General features: G+C 42.6%; 7 protein-coding genes across 7 annotated transcripts; 2 read left to right on the plus strand and 5 right to left on the minus strand.

Moving 5' to 3' along the window:
- Nucleotides 1–778: 778 nt before the first annotated feature.
- BYT42DRAFT_222382 (ClpP/crotonase-like domain-containing protein) lies at nucleotides 779–2,287 on the minus strand. Its single transcript, XM_051562592.1, has 6 exons — nucleotides 1,933–2,287; nucleotides 1,694–1,854; nucleotides 1,477–1,628; nucleotides 1,367–1,406; nucleotides 1,271–1,304; nucleotides 779–1,197 (listed from the first exon to the last, which is right to left on the minus strand). Exons 1-6 carry the CDS (start codon nucleotides 2,053–2,055, stop codon nucleotides 880–882), a joined length of 828 nt encoding a protein of 275 aa, XP_051425918.1. The 5' UTR covers nucleotides 2,056–2,287; the 3' UTR covers nucleotides 779–879.
- Nucleotides 2,288–2,463: 176 nt separating this feature from the next.
- BYT42DRAFT_222642 (uncharacterized protein) lies at nucleotides 2,464–3,742 on the minus strand. Its single transcript, XM_051562594.1, has 2 exons — nucleotides 3,610–3,742; nucleotides 2,464–3,550 (listed from the first exon to the last, which is right to left on the minus strand). The coding sequence occupies exon 2, from the start codon at nucleotides 3,527–3,529 to the stop codon at nucleotides 2,525–2,527; it is 1,005 nt and encodes a 334-aa protein (XP_051425919.1). The 5' UTR covers nucleotides 3,530–3,550; nucleotides 3,610–3,742; the 3' UTR covers nucleotides 2,464–2,524.
- Nucleotides 3,565–4,199, minus strand: BYT42DRAFT_491949 (ubiquitin-conjugating enzyme/RWD-like protein; the record flags this gene model as incomplete). Its single annotated transcript, XM_051564112.1, has 3 exons — nucleotides 3,565–3,693; nucleotides 3,756–4,030; nucleotides 4,112–4,199. The coding sequence occupies 3 exons, from the start codon at nucleotides 4,197–4,199 to the stop codon at nucleotides 3,565–3,567; spliced, it is 492 nt and encodes a 163-aa protein (XP_051425920.1).
- Nucleotides 4,200–4,325: 126 nt separating this feature from the next.
- On the minus strand, nucleotides 4,326–6,851 carry BYT42DRAFT_222564 (major facilitator superfamily domain-containing protein). The gene is made up of 6 exons (XM_051562593.1): nucleotides 6,067–6,851; nucleotides 5,962–5,975; nucleotides 5,645–5,873; nucleotides 5,177–5,563; nucleotides 5,082–5,103; nucleotides 4,326–5,011 (listed from the first exon to the last, which is right to left on the minus strand). The coding sequence occupies exons 1-6, from the start codon at nucleotides 6,445–6,447 to the stop codon at nucleotides 4,512–4,514; spliced, it is 1,533 nt and encodes a 510-aa protein (XP_051425921.1). The 5' UTR covers nucleotides 6,448–6,851; the 3' UTR covers nucleotides 4,326–4,511.
- Nucleotides 6,852–7,340: 489 nt separating this feature from the next.
- BYT42DRAFT_558994 (general substrate transporter) lies at nucleotides 7,341–9,366 on the plus strand. Its single transcript, XM_051567057.1, has 6 exons — nucleotides 7,341–7,437; nucleotides 7,502–7,584; nucleotides 7,645–7,868; nucleotides 7,937–8,060; nucleotides 8,123–8,342; nucleotides 8,415–9,366. The coding sequence occupies exons 1-6, from the start codon at nucleotides 7,411–7,413 to the stop codon at nucleotides 9,225–9,227; spliced, it is 1,491 nt and encodes a 496-aa protein (XP_051425922.1). The 5' UTR covers nucleotides 7,341–7,410; the 3' UTR covers nucleotides 9,228–9,366.
- A 536-nt stretch (nucleotides 9,367–9,902) lies between these two features.
- On the minus strand, nucleotides 9,903–10,434 carry BYT42DRAFT_558996 (uncharacterized protein). Its single transcript, XM_051567058.1, has 2 exons — nucleotides 10,041–10,434; nucleotides 9,903–9,985 (listed from the first exon to the last, which is right to left on the minus strand). The coding sequence occupies exon 1, from the start codon at nucleotides 10,331–10,333 to the stop codon at nucleotides 10,118–10,120; it is 216 nt and encodes a 71-aa protein (XP_051425923.1). The 5' UTR covers nucleotides 10,334–10,434; the 3' UTR covers nucleotides 9,903–9,985; nucleotides 10,041–10,117.
- Nucleotides 10,435–11,796: 1,362 nt separating this feature from the next.
- On the plus strand, nucleotides 11,797–12,193 carry BYT42DRAFT_611185 (uncharacterized protein; the record flags this gene model as incomplete). Its single annotated transcript, XM_051571471.1, has 2 exons — nucleotides 11,797–12,023; nucleotides 12,097–12,193. The coding sequence occupies 2 exons, from the start codon at nucleotides 11,797–11,799 to the stop codon at nucleotides 12,191–12,193; spliced, it is 324 nt and encodes a 107-aa protein (XP_051425924.1).
- Nucleotides 12,194–12,270: the final 77 nt, after the last annotated feature.

A 12,270-nucleotide genomic window follows, 5' to 3' on the forward strand; every position in this document is an offset into this window, starting at 1 on the left:
GAAGGGTCTCTAGTTCTAGCGATTTTTATACTCGACATCGTGCCATCCAGGGGCAATCGTAAAGGGGTGAATCAAAGATGTTACAGTATTTATCACGGAAATACAACATGCTGTTCATGTCGATTTTGAGCCTGATTGTTCTCATAATGATCAATTCTATTACGCCCGAGAATATTATTGTGTAAGCCATCTGGCAAAAAAATTGACATGGAAATTTCTCGATAACCCTTTTTATTACTATTCCACTGTTATGAAGCCAAGGTGATTGTGGGCGAGAACATGCATCATCGGGACTATGGTATCAAAAAATAAAAATAAAAAGATGTTATGGACAAACAAGCATCACAAAAAAAAGCGGCATCGCTAAATGGCTCACGCAAAAGATACATTTGCACTGTGGTCAATCGGTATATTCAATTCGTTCAACAACTCGTTTCCAAGATGCCAACATGGAAAAACCCCCTTAAAGTTTTGACATCACTGTTTTATTTTTATTTTTGCTGGATAGCGTAAATATGTTACATTTACACAGTATTATTCCGTCAATAATATTTGGCGCTGGCATCCGACCGAACATACGTGAACATGGATCAAAACCTCAGGCAAGTCAATACTGTACCCAGATGAATCGCCAAAACATGAGAATGTATAGCACCATCATACCATTCTTTGGTTAACTCAATAATGTACACTCATTACTTCAAGTCTATGACGTTAACTTGGTTCGAAAGAATACAACCACTTGCAGTGCTTTTTCATCTGGAATTTTATACAATGTTTATTCAGCGGGCCTGACAAAAATGTGTTTTGGTAATCGATAAGTAAGGGGTCCGAGAATCAATTAATAATAGCTTTTGAAAACCATGGGGCAACAACGTTCTATAATTTACTCGGTTTGGCCTTCTTCATTGCCCGCTTTCTTTCCACTCCATCAACGAATTGGTTGAGGGTATCAATTGCATTTTGACTTCTCATACGTTCTAGTAGTTGTTGCATTTCCCTAGCGTTCACTTCCAGAAGCAAATCACGATCAATACCACGAATCAACTCTTTGGTAATTTTCATCGCATCGACGGAGAACTTGGCACAGTCTTCAGCTATTGTCAACACAGTCTGAAGGAAATTTTCGGCAGGGAAAATGCGACTGATCAGTCCACATCGTTCCAATTCTTCAGCAGTAAATGTACGACCCATCAGCTGTTTGAAACAGAGTTCAGTCCACATGGCATTGCTCTCTCCCTCACTCTCTCTCCATTTTACAGAGACATACCAGCATCTCATTGGCTTTGGATGGCCCCATAATTCTAAAATCGCAGATCAATCAACATTTGCTGTAAAATTCTAGACTCGAAAAAACGCAAATTACCTTGGAAACAAAACCGAGGAACAGCCTTCGGCACAATAAGCTGCATAATACATGAATTAATCAACATGTTTTTGACTGGATTAAATGTCAGTTTTTTTGTTTCTCCTTACCTAATTTCATAAAAGGTGTGTTAAAAGTGGCATGAGGCACGGAATAGACCACATCACACAACGCCAAGGTGGTGACACCAAATCCGAAAGCAGGTCCATTGACCGCTGCAATCAGTAATTTGGGAAATTTGATCAATTCATCGACCAAGGTCCTGAAAACATGGAACATGGATCGTTAGTGTTGGACTAAACGACAACAGATAGTATGGCTACTTACTTGGTCACGTCTAGTTTTCTCACCTGAGCGTCTTGACCAACCGCGGACAGGTCGGGCCGTCGCAGCTCTTGTCCTGAAGTGTAATACTTGCCTCTTCCCGTCAAAACCGCCACTTTCACCCGATCACAGGATGCCGCCCACTGGATTGCTTTCAGCCAGTCCTTTTGTCATTCAAAGTTTTATAGCACAATTTATGAGTTGGGTGGTTCCCTGATTCGACCAACAGTTTACCAAGTTACCTTGTATGCTTCTGGAGAAAGAGCATTGTAACGTTGAGGTCGATTGAATGCTAATTCTGCTACCCCGGTGGCCGAGAGTTGAATGGCCAAAGTTTCTAATTGCGGAAGATCGACGGTGGACATGCTTGGTGAACCAGTGATCCTTTTTCTATGCACCCCGCCTTTATATCAGCAGCATGAACGGTCGTCCACCGTGCGTGACTGGATAATGAATTGTGCTGACACATCGCGAGAAAAAAGGTTCCGCTTCTTTAAAAAAAAAATTCAGACTCTTGCACTTGGGTCCCTATATCACAAACAAATCAATAAAAAGAGATCCTATCCAAATACATCCAGAGGGATCGGATATGTATATGAAAAATAGGTGTAAACAAAGAGGTATCGTCAAGAAACTGGCATACTTTAATGTCACTACAAAGCTCTTGTGTATCTATATTTTGTTTTTTAATGTAAAGGATGATGCAATGTGAAGATTGTTATATAGGAATGGAAAGGGGAAGGGTCATGTACATAAGGATGTGAAAAAGGTGGATGTGAGTGATGGTAGATCAGGGAAGTAGGTGGGTAATGGACTGGAGATAGACTTGAATGATCAGTTGATCTTTCGCTTCTTTGTTCGGCTCAAGCTTAATTTGTTCACTTTGGTTCGTTTGGCCTTTGTGAGCCGGGATTCGATAACAATATCATCATCATCGTTGATCATGGGTAACAAGGGCTGAGAATTGGTAAAGTGGTCCTGCAGTAACTTGGATGGAACGTTGCCGAGTGGCTGGGAACTTCCTCTCGTTGATAACGACGCATGAATCTCCTCCACGGAAGCAACACTGTTTGGAACTGACGTTGGCCGTTTTTCTCCGGCAGCCGACGGCTCCTGGCTCATTGCCAACGGGCATTTCGTTTTATTTGTCATGTTATTTTCCTTGGCTGCTTCTTTTTCCATCTTCAGCGTTGTTGACTCATCATCTTCCTCGCTTAGTGGAGATGTCTCACGTGGTGGAGATGGCTCGCTTGATGGTGGCGCCTCGTCTTCTTTCGTCCCTTCATCGCATGACGTGACAGAAATGTTCGTAAAGGCGAGTTCAAAAGACGCATTCAATGGTTCCTGGGCTTCCGAGCATGTGCCTGCTAAAGACTCCTCGACGGCGCTCTCCTGAAGATGGTTTTGGGGATTGCCACAGGGGATGGCGTTGTTTCTGCCAAAGCCATCTGCCTTATCATGATCTGAATTTTCTGCATCGCATAATGGTATTTCAACACCATTTTCTGCGGAGCTTTTGGACTGTAGGGACGGTGCTTCTTCTGGCAGTTTCTTATTGTCCGTTTCGCTGCGCGTATCAGCAGTCGGAGTTACTGGTTGCTTATTTGCTGATACTTGCTTTTGCGAGGATGAGGATGAGGATGAGAAGGTTAGTGCAGTATCGGTGCTGGCATCGTTATCAGTAGGATCACTTGATGGCGGATTGGTTTTCGCTTTCTGCTTCCGCTTTGATAGCGATAATCGGGATTTGCCATTACTGGCACTAGCTGTGTCCGTTGTTTTACACAATGCGATTCCTGCAGGTTCTGTAAAAGCTGTTTCATTCAATGGTGCGTCCATTGGATCGTTCGTTTCGGCAGACTATCACAGGATAATCAGTGGTCTGCGTAAAAATACATATTTCTCTTCCAATAACTTACATGATGCTGGCCTGTTGCATATTTCAAAGTTAATGCTCTGGCGTTCCGAAGAAATCGTTCATGATCCAGCTGGTATTCTTTGGCCTGCGATATACCAACAGGTGTGAGAAATTATAATCCGAGTGTCGATAATGGTTAGGTCTTACGATTTCCGCGTCCAAAGGATCATCTGGGTTGGGACACGCCAACAGTTGGTTCAACGAAATAAGGGTCGTGGCTATGTTCATCGACGGCTTCCACGCACCCTTCTCGCCTCCCTTCAAAATATCTATACATATGCGGCCTCCATCGTCAATATTGGGATGGTAAACGGGTGTTTTGAAGCGTATCTGGGGTGGCTCAAACGGGTATTGTTGAGGAATTCGAATCTCGAGTTGAAAAAGTCCTTTTTCATATGGAGAATCAGGAGGTCCTTTCATGTCTAGATTGAGAAAAAAAAACAAAGATCCTAAACATGAGCCTAGCTCTTGACAATGGCACACTGAGGAAACAAGCAATTTACATGATTCAAGTTTGGTCATGTCGTCGTCTATTGGATAGCATACGATCCCAGGAGGCGGATCTTTATCCAAAGCCCCTAAAAGTGACATTCGCTGCATTAGCCAATGGTACACTGCGAAACGATAATTGGAAAAGTGTAACCAACGACATACTCAGTTCTTTGGCAAGTCGACTCGTTGAAATGTTGAGTGTCATTGACTGGTATTGAGGAGAAACGAACAATCAAAAATTCGCCTGAATTTTTTATAAGGAACGCGAGACTGCTGTGCTGCGGAACGGGGATGTGGGAACGACTCTATACATTTTTTTTATAAAAAAAAGACAAAAAACAAAATGACGACAATTTGAAAAATATGAAAATGAGAACAAGGATGAGAAGGAACATGAATAAGGATCTAAAACTATACTCTAATGAGCTTCCAACCGGCTTTCTTTACGCGCAGCCAACCAGCGAACAACGCGCCAACAATAACAGTGCAGCCTGCCCAAATGGCACCTGCACGGTAATCCGGAGGATCCGAAAGACGCATCAGAGCTGAAGCAATGGGGGTGCCAAACATGTAACCGAAAAGATTCGTAAAGTACAGCAAACCAACCGCCGGTGAAATGTGTTCCAAACCAACCACTTGCGGTTGCACGGTAGGAAATAACGCCACATAGCCACCACCAAAGAAACCATACAACGCAGCGAATGCCCACAAGGTCGCTGCATTGTGCACATTGATCCAGATCGTCAAGCAAGAAACACCCGCCAAAAACGTGCAAAGGAACAAGCTGTTGAATCGACCGAGTTTATCGCCCATGTAACCTGTACAAATACGGGCCGCAGCGTTGACGCCCGACATGATGGCAGACAAATTCGTACCAATCCATGGACTCAATCCGAGACTAGCAGCATGCGCTGTGATTGCAAATCAAAAAGGTATTAGATATGTTTTTTTTTTCGTCAATAAATTCGCCATAACACAAACCTGGAAGTAAAAAGAAGGGCGTCTAAGAAGAGGAAAAATAAAATGCGGTGAGCAACAATAAATTTTTAGAGTGCACCCTGATGTTATTATTTTACCATGTAACCAAAGGTTGTAATGAGGCCGTGCAAGAACATGATGGTGAATTGCGGATTTTTGAACAGATACCAATTGATAACCTTGTCATGACCACCGGTTTGGCGAGCCGTGCCCAGAGGCCGAACAAAGACGGTGGCAAGGGAAAGAAGAGCAAAGCACATGATACCGATGATACGCAACGCCCATCGATAGCCAAGCGAAGCGATGATGGCTTGAGCAATATTGGAGACACACAGACCACCAATGCCGGATCCAGACATGGCAATCCCTACTGCCAGTCCTCGTCGTTCTGAGAACCATTGCTGCGGAGCTCCAATACAAGGGAACCATACAAATGAAGCGCCAACACCAAACAGGACACCTTGGGTCAAAAATACATGCCACACCTGGTTTGGATCGATTTGTTTCATTCAGCATGGTTCGCCACTTGGACACAAAGACAAATCAGGAAGAAGCAAAACATTTACCTGTGTAGCAAAACTGGCCAAGATCAATGCAACTGAGCATAAAACGGTGCCGGTAGCCAGCATGTACTTGTATCCCATTTTACGAATCACCAATTGATTGATGGGACCCAGAATGAAGAACAAGGCCACGCAAATAGATCCAATCCATGACAATGTGGGCATCTGGTCCACGAAAACATATCGATTATAGTAGTTGAGAAACACACCCCAGGAGTAATTGTAGCCAAATCTAATTGGGATGACAAACGAACACCAAAAAAACCAGTTATAACCAATGGCCTATCCTCCAAGCATTTCGCAAAGTCAAATTAGCTTACATGGAGAACAAACCCTAAAAAAATTCGAATTTTGAACAAGTTTAGTATTGAAAGCCCACGCTTCCACTTTTTTTTTTCCTACAGCGACAATTCAATTGGACTTACGCAAAAGGAAGCAGCGACAATAACCCAACCGCGTCCACCATCAGGCGGTGATAATTGCTCGAAACTGGCGGCTGATTTGATCTCTGTCGCTGGTACGTCGGTATACAAAACTTCTTCTGGAATCGATTGAGTCGACTTTTCGTCAAACGCCGCTATTCGCTCACTCATCGTTGCAACGTTTATTGAAAAGAAGAAGAGTTGAAGGGAAGAGAAAGCCCGAGATCTAGAAAAAATAACAAAAAAAACACTTTTGGGACGACGGAGTCTCAAATTGTCAATCTTTTCGGGTTTGAACCGCCGCCATCTTTTTTTATCCCTCTCCCCATATTTTTCCAAGGTATTATACTCTAAAGCTCTGTCTGATGGTTGAATATGGATCATAAAGCAACATACTATAAGGGAACCCGCTCTTTCAATTAACTTGGACACGCATTTTTGTTGCCATAGTACGATCCAAATCGAATGGTTGCTTGCAAAAAGGTGCGAATCGTGACTTTGAATGATTTATTCATCCAATCATTGGCTGATTTCCTTTTGCGGGACAATGGAGGGCTCGAACCCAACTGTTCTTTTCCATGGGTCCTGTGCAGGAAAGCATCGGTGTCCCTGGTTGTCATTGGTTCTGAGTTTAGCGTGTTGTGAAATAAAGTAGATCTTTGGAATGGAAAATTCCAGCAGAACAGTTACTGGTTCATCCTGTTAATTTTTCATTGGTACAAAAATTGCAACGTGGGATAAAATAAGCTAGTAAAAGGGTCAATCGAGCAGATTAAGGTAAGATGGGATTGATAACAGTCTGAGAAAATCCAACACAAAAACAAAAAGTGTTCAACCATAGCAAACGGTGTGTAACCATGTTGCCCATTCACATGCGGCTCTCACTACGAAATTTCTTTTCTTATGTGACGTTAGGATGCGCAACACTGCGATGCAGCTTTTTTCCAGTTAAGAATATTTTCCATCACGAGGGAGTGTCAAATTACCTTGAAATTGCCTATAAAGGCTTTTTTTTACCGTGAGATCCCAAGGGTCGTGCATGATATCGGCTGACGCCCTATTCAGTTGTTGTAATGAATTTGGGCAGCCCAAAGCGACGTGCTACACTATGATGTTTGACCCTTTTTCTTTTTGGCCTTCTTGTTCCACATACCGTGCATAACCATCCTATGCAGTACCTCGAAACGCGACTCTTCTTTTGGACAAAATGAGTTTGAGAACATTTTTCCTTTTTATTTGGTTTTTGGTGCAAATACAATAAATATGGCAATATTCCCCCTTTCTTTGTCTTTTTTTTTTCAGGTTCATCTTTTTTCTATATGTCTTGATCTTCACCCTATTTAAAAGATGAAAAACATCACTACGAATATTTATGTAAGATGGATGGACTATTCATCACAGTTGTACATTTTGTCCTGATGTATGGTACCTGACGTAGGCAATCGGAGGATTTGCAGCAATAGCTGGTATCATGTTTGGTTTCGATATTGGATCGAACTCTGGCGTCATTGGAACAGAACAGTAGGCACCTTGATGAGGATAGCAGCGATGATTTTTTTTTTCTCATTGGTTCGGCTCTAGATACCGTGAATACTTTCACCGTCCAGATGCGGTGTTGCAGGGAGGCATCAACGGCGCCTTGAGTGCAGGCTGCTTTGTAGGCGCCTTGTGTGCTGGCTTCCCTGCCGATCGTTACTCGCGCAAATTTACTTTGATTGGCGCATCGGCTCTTTTCATCATCGGATCACTTTTTCAAGCGGTGGCGAACGGTGTGCCCCTGTTGTGTGTAGGACGTGTTATTAATGGTAAGATATTCATCCTCATGACTATTTTGCGCAATCTCATGTTCGGGGATCTCTGCGTCACTCTCAAGGCATCTCGGTTGGTATCACGTCCATGGTTGTTCCACTCTACCAATCCGAGGTGTCCCCCAAAGAAATTCGTGGACGCATCGTTTCCGTGCAACAATGGAGTATCACCTGGGGCATCATGATTTCGTGAGTAAAAGCGGTTTTTGGCAGATTGGCTTTGGATTGTAACACGCTCACGCGGTTTCTAGGTTTTGGATTCAATACGGTTCACAATTTATACCAGGTACCGCCGCTTTCCGTATACCATGGGCAGTCCAGTCTGTTCCTGCCTTCATTTTAGTTGCCGGAATGTGGGCGTTTCCTCATTCGCCACGCTGGCTCGCGGATAAAGGTCGCATGGATGAAGCCATCAAAGTACTTGCTGACATTCATGGCCATGGTGACGTCGATCATCCAAGAGTTCAAATCGTAAGTTGGTCCGATCAATTTGTTTTGTGACACTGCAGGTAATAATAGTAAATGGGATTTTTTTTTCTCCAGGAAATCAAAGAAATCGAGGCCGCTATTCAGTTTGACAGAGAGCAGGCGAGCCATCGTTATGCGGATATTTTCAAGCCAGGTTTAGCTTATCGCGTGTTCCTTGGTGTGTGTCTTCAGATATGGCAGCAGCTGACGGGCATGAATATTATCATGTTTTACGTCGTCTATCTTTTTGAACAGGCTGGTATTGGCGACAGTCAGGAAGCGCGACTTGTCTCGTCGGGCGTATCGTATGTGGTCAATGTAGTCATGACGGTCCCTGCGATTCTTTTTGTCGATAAATGGGGTCGCCGACCTACCATGATCCTCGGGGCCTTGGGCATGTCTGTGTTTCTGTGGACGGTAGGCGGCATCTTGAGTACCGGACAGTGGTCGCTTGATCCAAATACAGGGAAATCCGTCGTCTATTTAAATAATCCTTCGGAATCCAAGGGCGTTGTTGCATGCATCTACTTGTTTGTCGCCACTTTTGCCACGACGTGGGGTCCGCTCGGATGGATCTATCCTGCCGAAATTTTCCCCCTTCGCGTACGTGCTTTGGCGGTTTCACTTTCCACCGCCGCCAACTGGTTCTTCAACTGGTTACTCAACTTTATCGTTCCTATCCTCATGGAAAAGATTCACTACGGTTTATACATGCTCTTTGCAGCTTTCAACTTTCTTATGGCTCTTCATATTTATATCAGCTATCCCGAAACCAAAGGGTATACCCTTGAGGAAATGGACATCGTCTTCCAACACAATCCACGCAAGAAGATCGACCCCGAGACATTGCAGCAATGGATAACCGAAAAAGGACTGCAGAAAGCGTAACATCTTCATGTTTCAAGTCTGTCCCTTCCACATGTAATACTACAGTTATAATTGTCTTGATCCAAAGATGCACCTGCATCATGGTATTCATTCCATTGTCATTAGTGTCTGAATAAACAAGTCCTTTCATCTTTTTTCATACCCTTGTTTCTCTTTCTCCTTGAATTAAATGGCTATGAAATCAGAGTTCGCATCTCAGTTTCGCCCTAATGATCATTGACATATTGCGCCAGTATATCAGTATCCCAAAGGACCAGGCCAGAGTGCCCGAGAATAACGATTTCTTGACGTAGCTATGCAATTTTTTCTTGTTGTGGTATCATTGCAGCGGTCGGGTGAATGACTTTGAACACCGATGCATCGCTGATCTGATTCCATTAAAATGTTGCCGCGAAATATCCGCTGTTTTGCATGAGAAACGCACTGCAAGCCTAGTCGAGGGTATCTTCTCTCGTACCATATTTTTTATTTTCGCCAGACGTAATTGTGAACTCGATTGGTGCTCTTTCCATAGTGTCTTCGAAGGTATTGAGGTTGTTGTTGTCTCCATATCATTCATCGTTTATTTCACGACTGCGCAGCTTTTGAAGGCGCGAAGGGAAAAAAGGGGGTCATTATTTTTATACTGCATGAAAAACGAAATACTGTAAAGCGTGGCCTTTTGGAGCCTCTAACACATTCTTCAACTTCGTTTTCATGAAGAGTAGTATTTTCTATATTATCTTTTCGAGACACATAGGTTAACTAAGAGTTTTTTGGTAAGTTTAGTGATATTTCCTTTCTCCTCAGGCTTATCAATCATTCTCTCAATAGGTTCCTCTATTTATTTGTCTGTACAAGTCTCGTAAACTGCTGATTTAGCAGGTTTAGCGTTGAAAGTCTCTGTTTCCTTAAACCTCTTTCTCCACAATATTCTTTTCAGCAGGTTTATTGGCCACATAAGTCTGGCAGCTTATTACTGTTTCAAGCACAATGTTTGGACCCGTAATTTCGGCAAGGCACCTTCCACTGGTTATGAGCTCTTTCACCATGCTCATCGAAAAGGTTGCCCATTCGCATATTGGGAATAAAGTGTTTGTCATAGTATAAAATCTTAAAAGTTTCATCAAAAAAGAAAAGGGAACGACAAAATTAACGTCATTCCACTGGAAAACGTTTGCCACGCCACAAAGAATTCACAGATGAGCGGTTACTGAGGATATAGAAGGCTTTACAATACCAAAAAAAAAAAAAAACAGTTAAAGAAATAACGAAGGGCGATTTATTGAAATTTGAAATACAAATATCCGTAAAAAAGTGGCCACCAAAAAATACCAACTACGAGCGCTCCCAAAAAAAGGAAGTGAAATTATTTTTTTTAATTTCCCACAGCATAATCCCATTTTTTTCATTTTCTTTTCTCTTTTTAAAGAGCCCTTGAGGAAACATGCCCAAGGGGTAGAATAATGATCCCCAAAGAGAGTGATTCCCAAAGGACGTGAGTCCTGAAGGATTGGGCCCGAAGGATAAGAGTAAAGAGAAAGAGAAGGAACCTTCCCTATCTTTATATATTTTTTAGGAACTAAATATGGGTGTGGTATCATGATGTTGTGAGGGCGTCAACATGCATGATACGTGGAAGGAGTAGTGGCTGTTCCTACCCATTTCCTCATTGGTTAAAAATAGAAAGCAGTCTTTGTGAGTGGGAATGTTGGGGATGCGTTTGGCTGCGGAAAATAAGCGGTTGTGCGATCGGACGAAAGAAAATGAGTAAAAATAACGGGTTGAACGATATTCGGATACTGCGTGATGTAACTGGATTCCTTAATGCGATAAACAATCCTTACCGCTAGAAACGGGCAACTTTTGCTACTGGACTCTGGTAGCGGAGGGAGCTGTTTTTTCTTTATTTGCTATTTTTCGGTCAGTCGAATAAACTATTATATGAAAATCATATTTAGTATTACAAATTTCTATTCTTAAAGGATAACAGCCTTGAGCTCACCTTCAGTTCATTGCAAAAAAGAAAAAAAAAAGACCACCTCGGAGAGAAAGGTGACCTTGAAAAGTAGTATGGAGGTTCGGCGAAAAGGAAAGAACTTTGGCTGACGCGGTGGTATATCCATTTTATAGACTCTTTTGATGGACTGTCGTTGAAACCGTCTTTTTGGGAAATGCTGTGAGAATTATCATGGCATCAGCTGCGATGTACAGTTAAAAAAAGGGGGTGGGAATAGAGCAGAACTCCGAAGAATCAAACAAAAGAAGATTGTTTTGATACCTTACAACAAAGTGAGAAAGGACAGTAAACTTACGGCGGTAATACGGGAAGTTTTTTTTATCTCCTGCCTCCGAGGCGTCAAAGCATTAGCTGCAATGCGCAGGAAGCCAACAAAATAATAATAATAAAAAAAAAAAGCTTGCGTAAGCAGGTTCATTTAACTTCTACAACGAAGCTCATGTCTATGCGTATCGTCCAAACAAGAAGCAAGGTCATTTTCGATTACAAAGGTGGCGATTAAAAGTAATAAATAGAGTGCTCTCTCATCTTTGCTGTAGTGTTGCTTTTTTACACTTTGCCAGCCATGACATGGCCTCTGTTTTCTACAAAACATATCGCTCAACGGGCTTGACTATCGACGGATTAATCTATGCTGTCAGACCAACACGCAAGAATTGCATTGAAACCACTTACAGCCCGGTTGATAAGGACCGTTTCTTGCATACCTCGCGACGACGAGTAAGCTCTGAATCTCCGGGATATCAATCTCAAGGAATAGGAAGCCCACAGGTAACAACGAAAACAGGCTGGAAAAGGTACGCAAATCCCAAAGCTCAATGCACATATTTTGTCGAATCTTATATTTACTACGTTTATTTGATTGATTAGGGCCTTCGAAGACGGTTTTCAGCTCCTAGAAGAGGACCGCGTAGCAAAGAAGGCTCGATTGGATGAGTTGGAAAATCAATTCAAAGTCTGTCGTTAGAAATTGAAGACATTGAAAGAAAGAAGGAGCTCGCGGAAGAACTAATTTCGTAAGTGTCATCATACCGATCTTCCCTC

Source organism: Radiomyces spectabilis (assembly GCF_025331425.1).
Source record: "Radiomyces spectabilis strain NRRL 2753 chromosome Unknown BYT42scaffold_3, whole genome shotgun sequence".
NCBI classification, from domain to species: Eukaryota; Fungi; Mucoromycota; class Mucoromycetes; order Mucorales; family Radiomycetaceae; genus Radiomyces; species Radiomyces spectabilis.

Excerpts from the sequence above, each read along its gene's own strand:
- BYT42DRAFT_222382 (XM_051562592.1), bottom strand. The coding sequence starts at position 2,055 with ATGTCCACCGTCGATCTTCCGCAATTAGAAACTTTGGCCATTCAACTC. Across the intron at positions 1,855-1,932 it reads TTTCTCCAGAAGCATACAAG|GACTGGCTGAAAGCAATCCA; the intron begins GTAACTTGGTAA and ends GAATGACAAAAG. Across the intron at positions 1,407-1,476 it reads CACACCTTTTATGAAATTAG|CTTATTGTGCCGAAGGCTGT; the intron begins GTAAGGAGAAAC and ends TGTATTATGCAG.
- BYT42DRAFT_222642 (XM_051562594.1), bottom strand. The coding sequence starts at position 3,529 with ATGGACGCACCATTGAATGAAACAGCTTTTACAGAACCTGCAGGAATC.
- BYT42DRAFT_222564 (XM_051562593.1), bottom strand. The coding sequence starts at position 6,447 with ATGATCCATATTCAACCATCAGACAGAGCTTTAGAGTATAATACCTTG. Across the intron at positions 5,104-5,176 it reads TTACAACCTTTGGTTACATG|ACGCCCTTCTTTTTACTTCC; the intron begins GTAAAATAATAA and ends TCCTCTTCTTAG. Across the intron at positions 5,012-5,081 it reads GCCCTTCTTTTTACTTCCAG|CGCATGCTGCTAGTCTCGGA; the intron begins GTTTGTGTTATG and ends TTGCAATCACAG.
- BYT42DRAFT_558994 (XM_051567057.1), top strand. The coding sequence starts at position 7,411 with ATGAAAAACATCACTACGAATATTTAT. Across the intron at positions 7,438-7,501 it reads ACATCACTACGAATATTTAT|GCAATCGGAGGATTTGCAGC; the intron begins GTAAGATGGATG and ends TACCTGACGTAG. Across the intron at positions 7,585-7,644 it reads GGCGTCATTGGAACAGAACA|ATACCGTGAATACTTTCACC; the intron begins GTAGGCACCTTG and ends GTTCGGCTCTAG.
- BYT42DRAFT_558996 (XM_051567058.1), bottom strand. The coding sequence starts at position 10,333 with ATGAAACTTTTAAGATTTTATACTATGACAAACACTTTATTCCCAATA.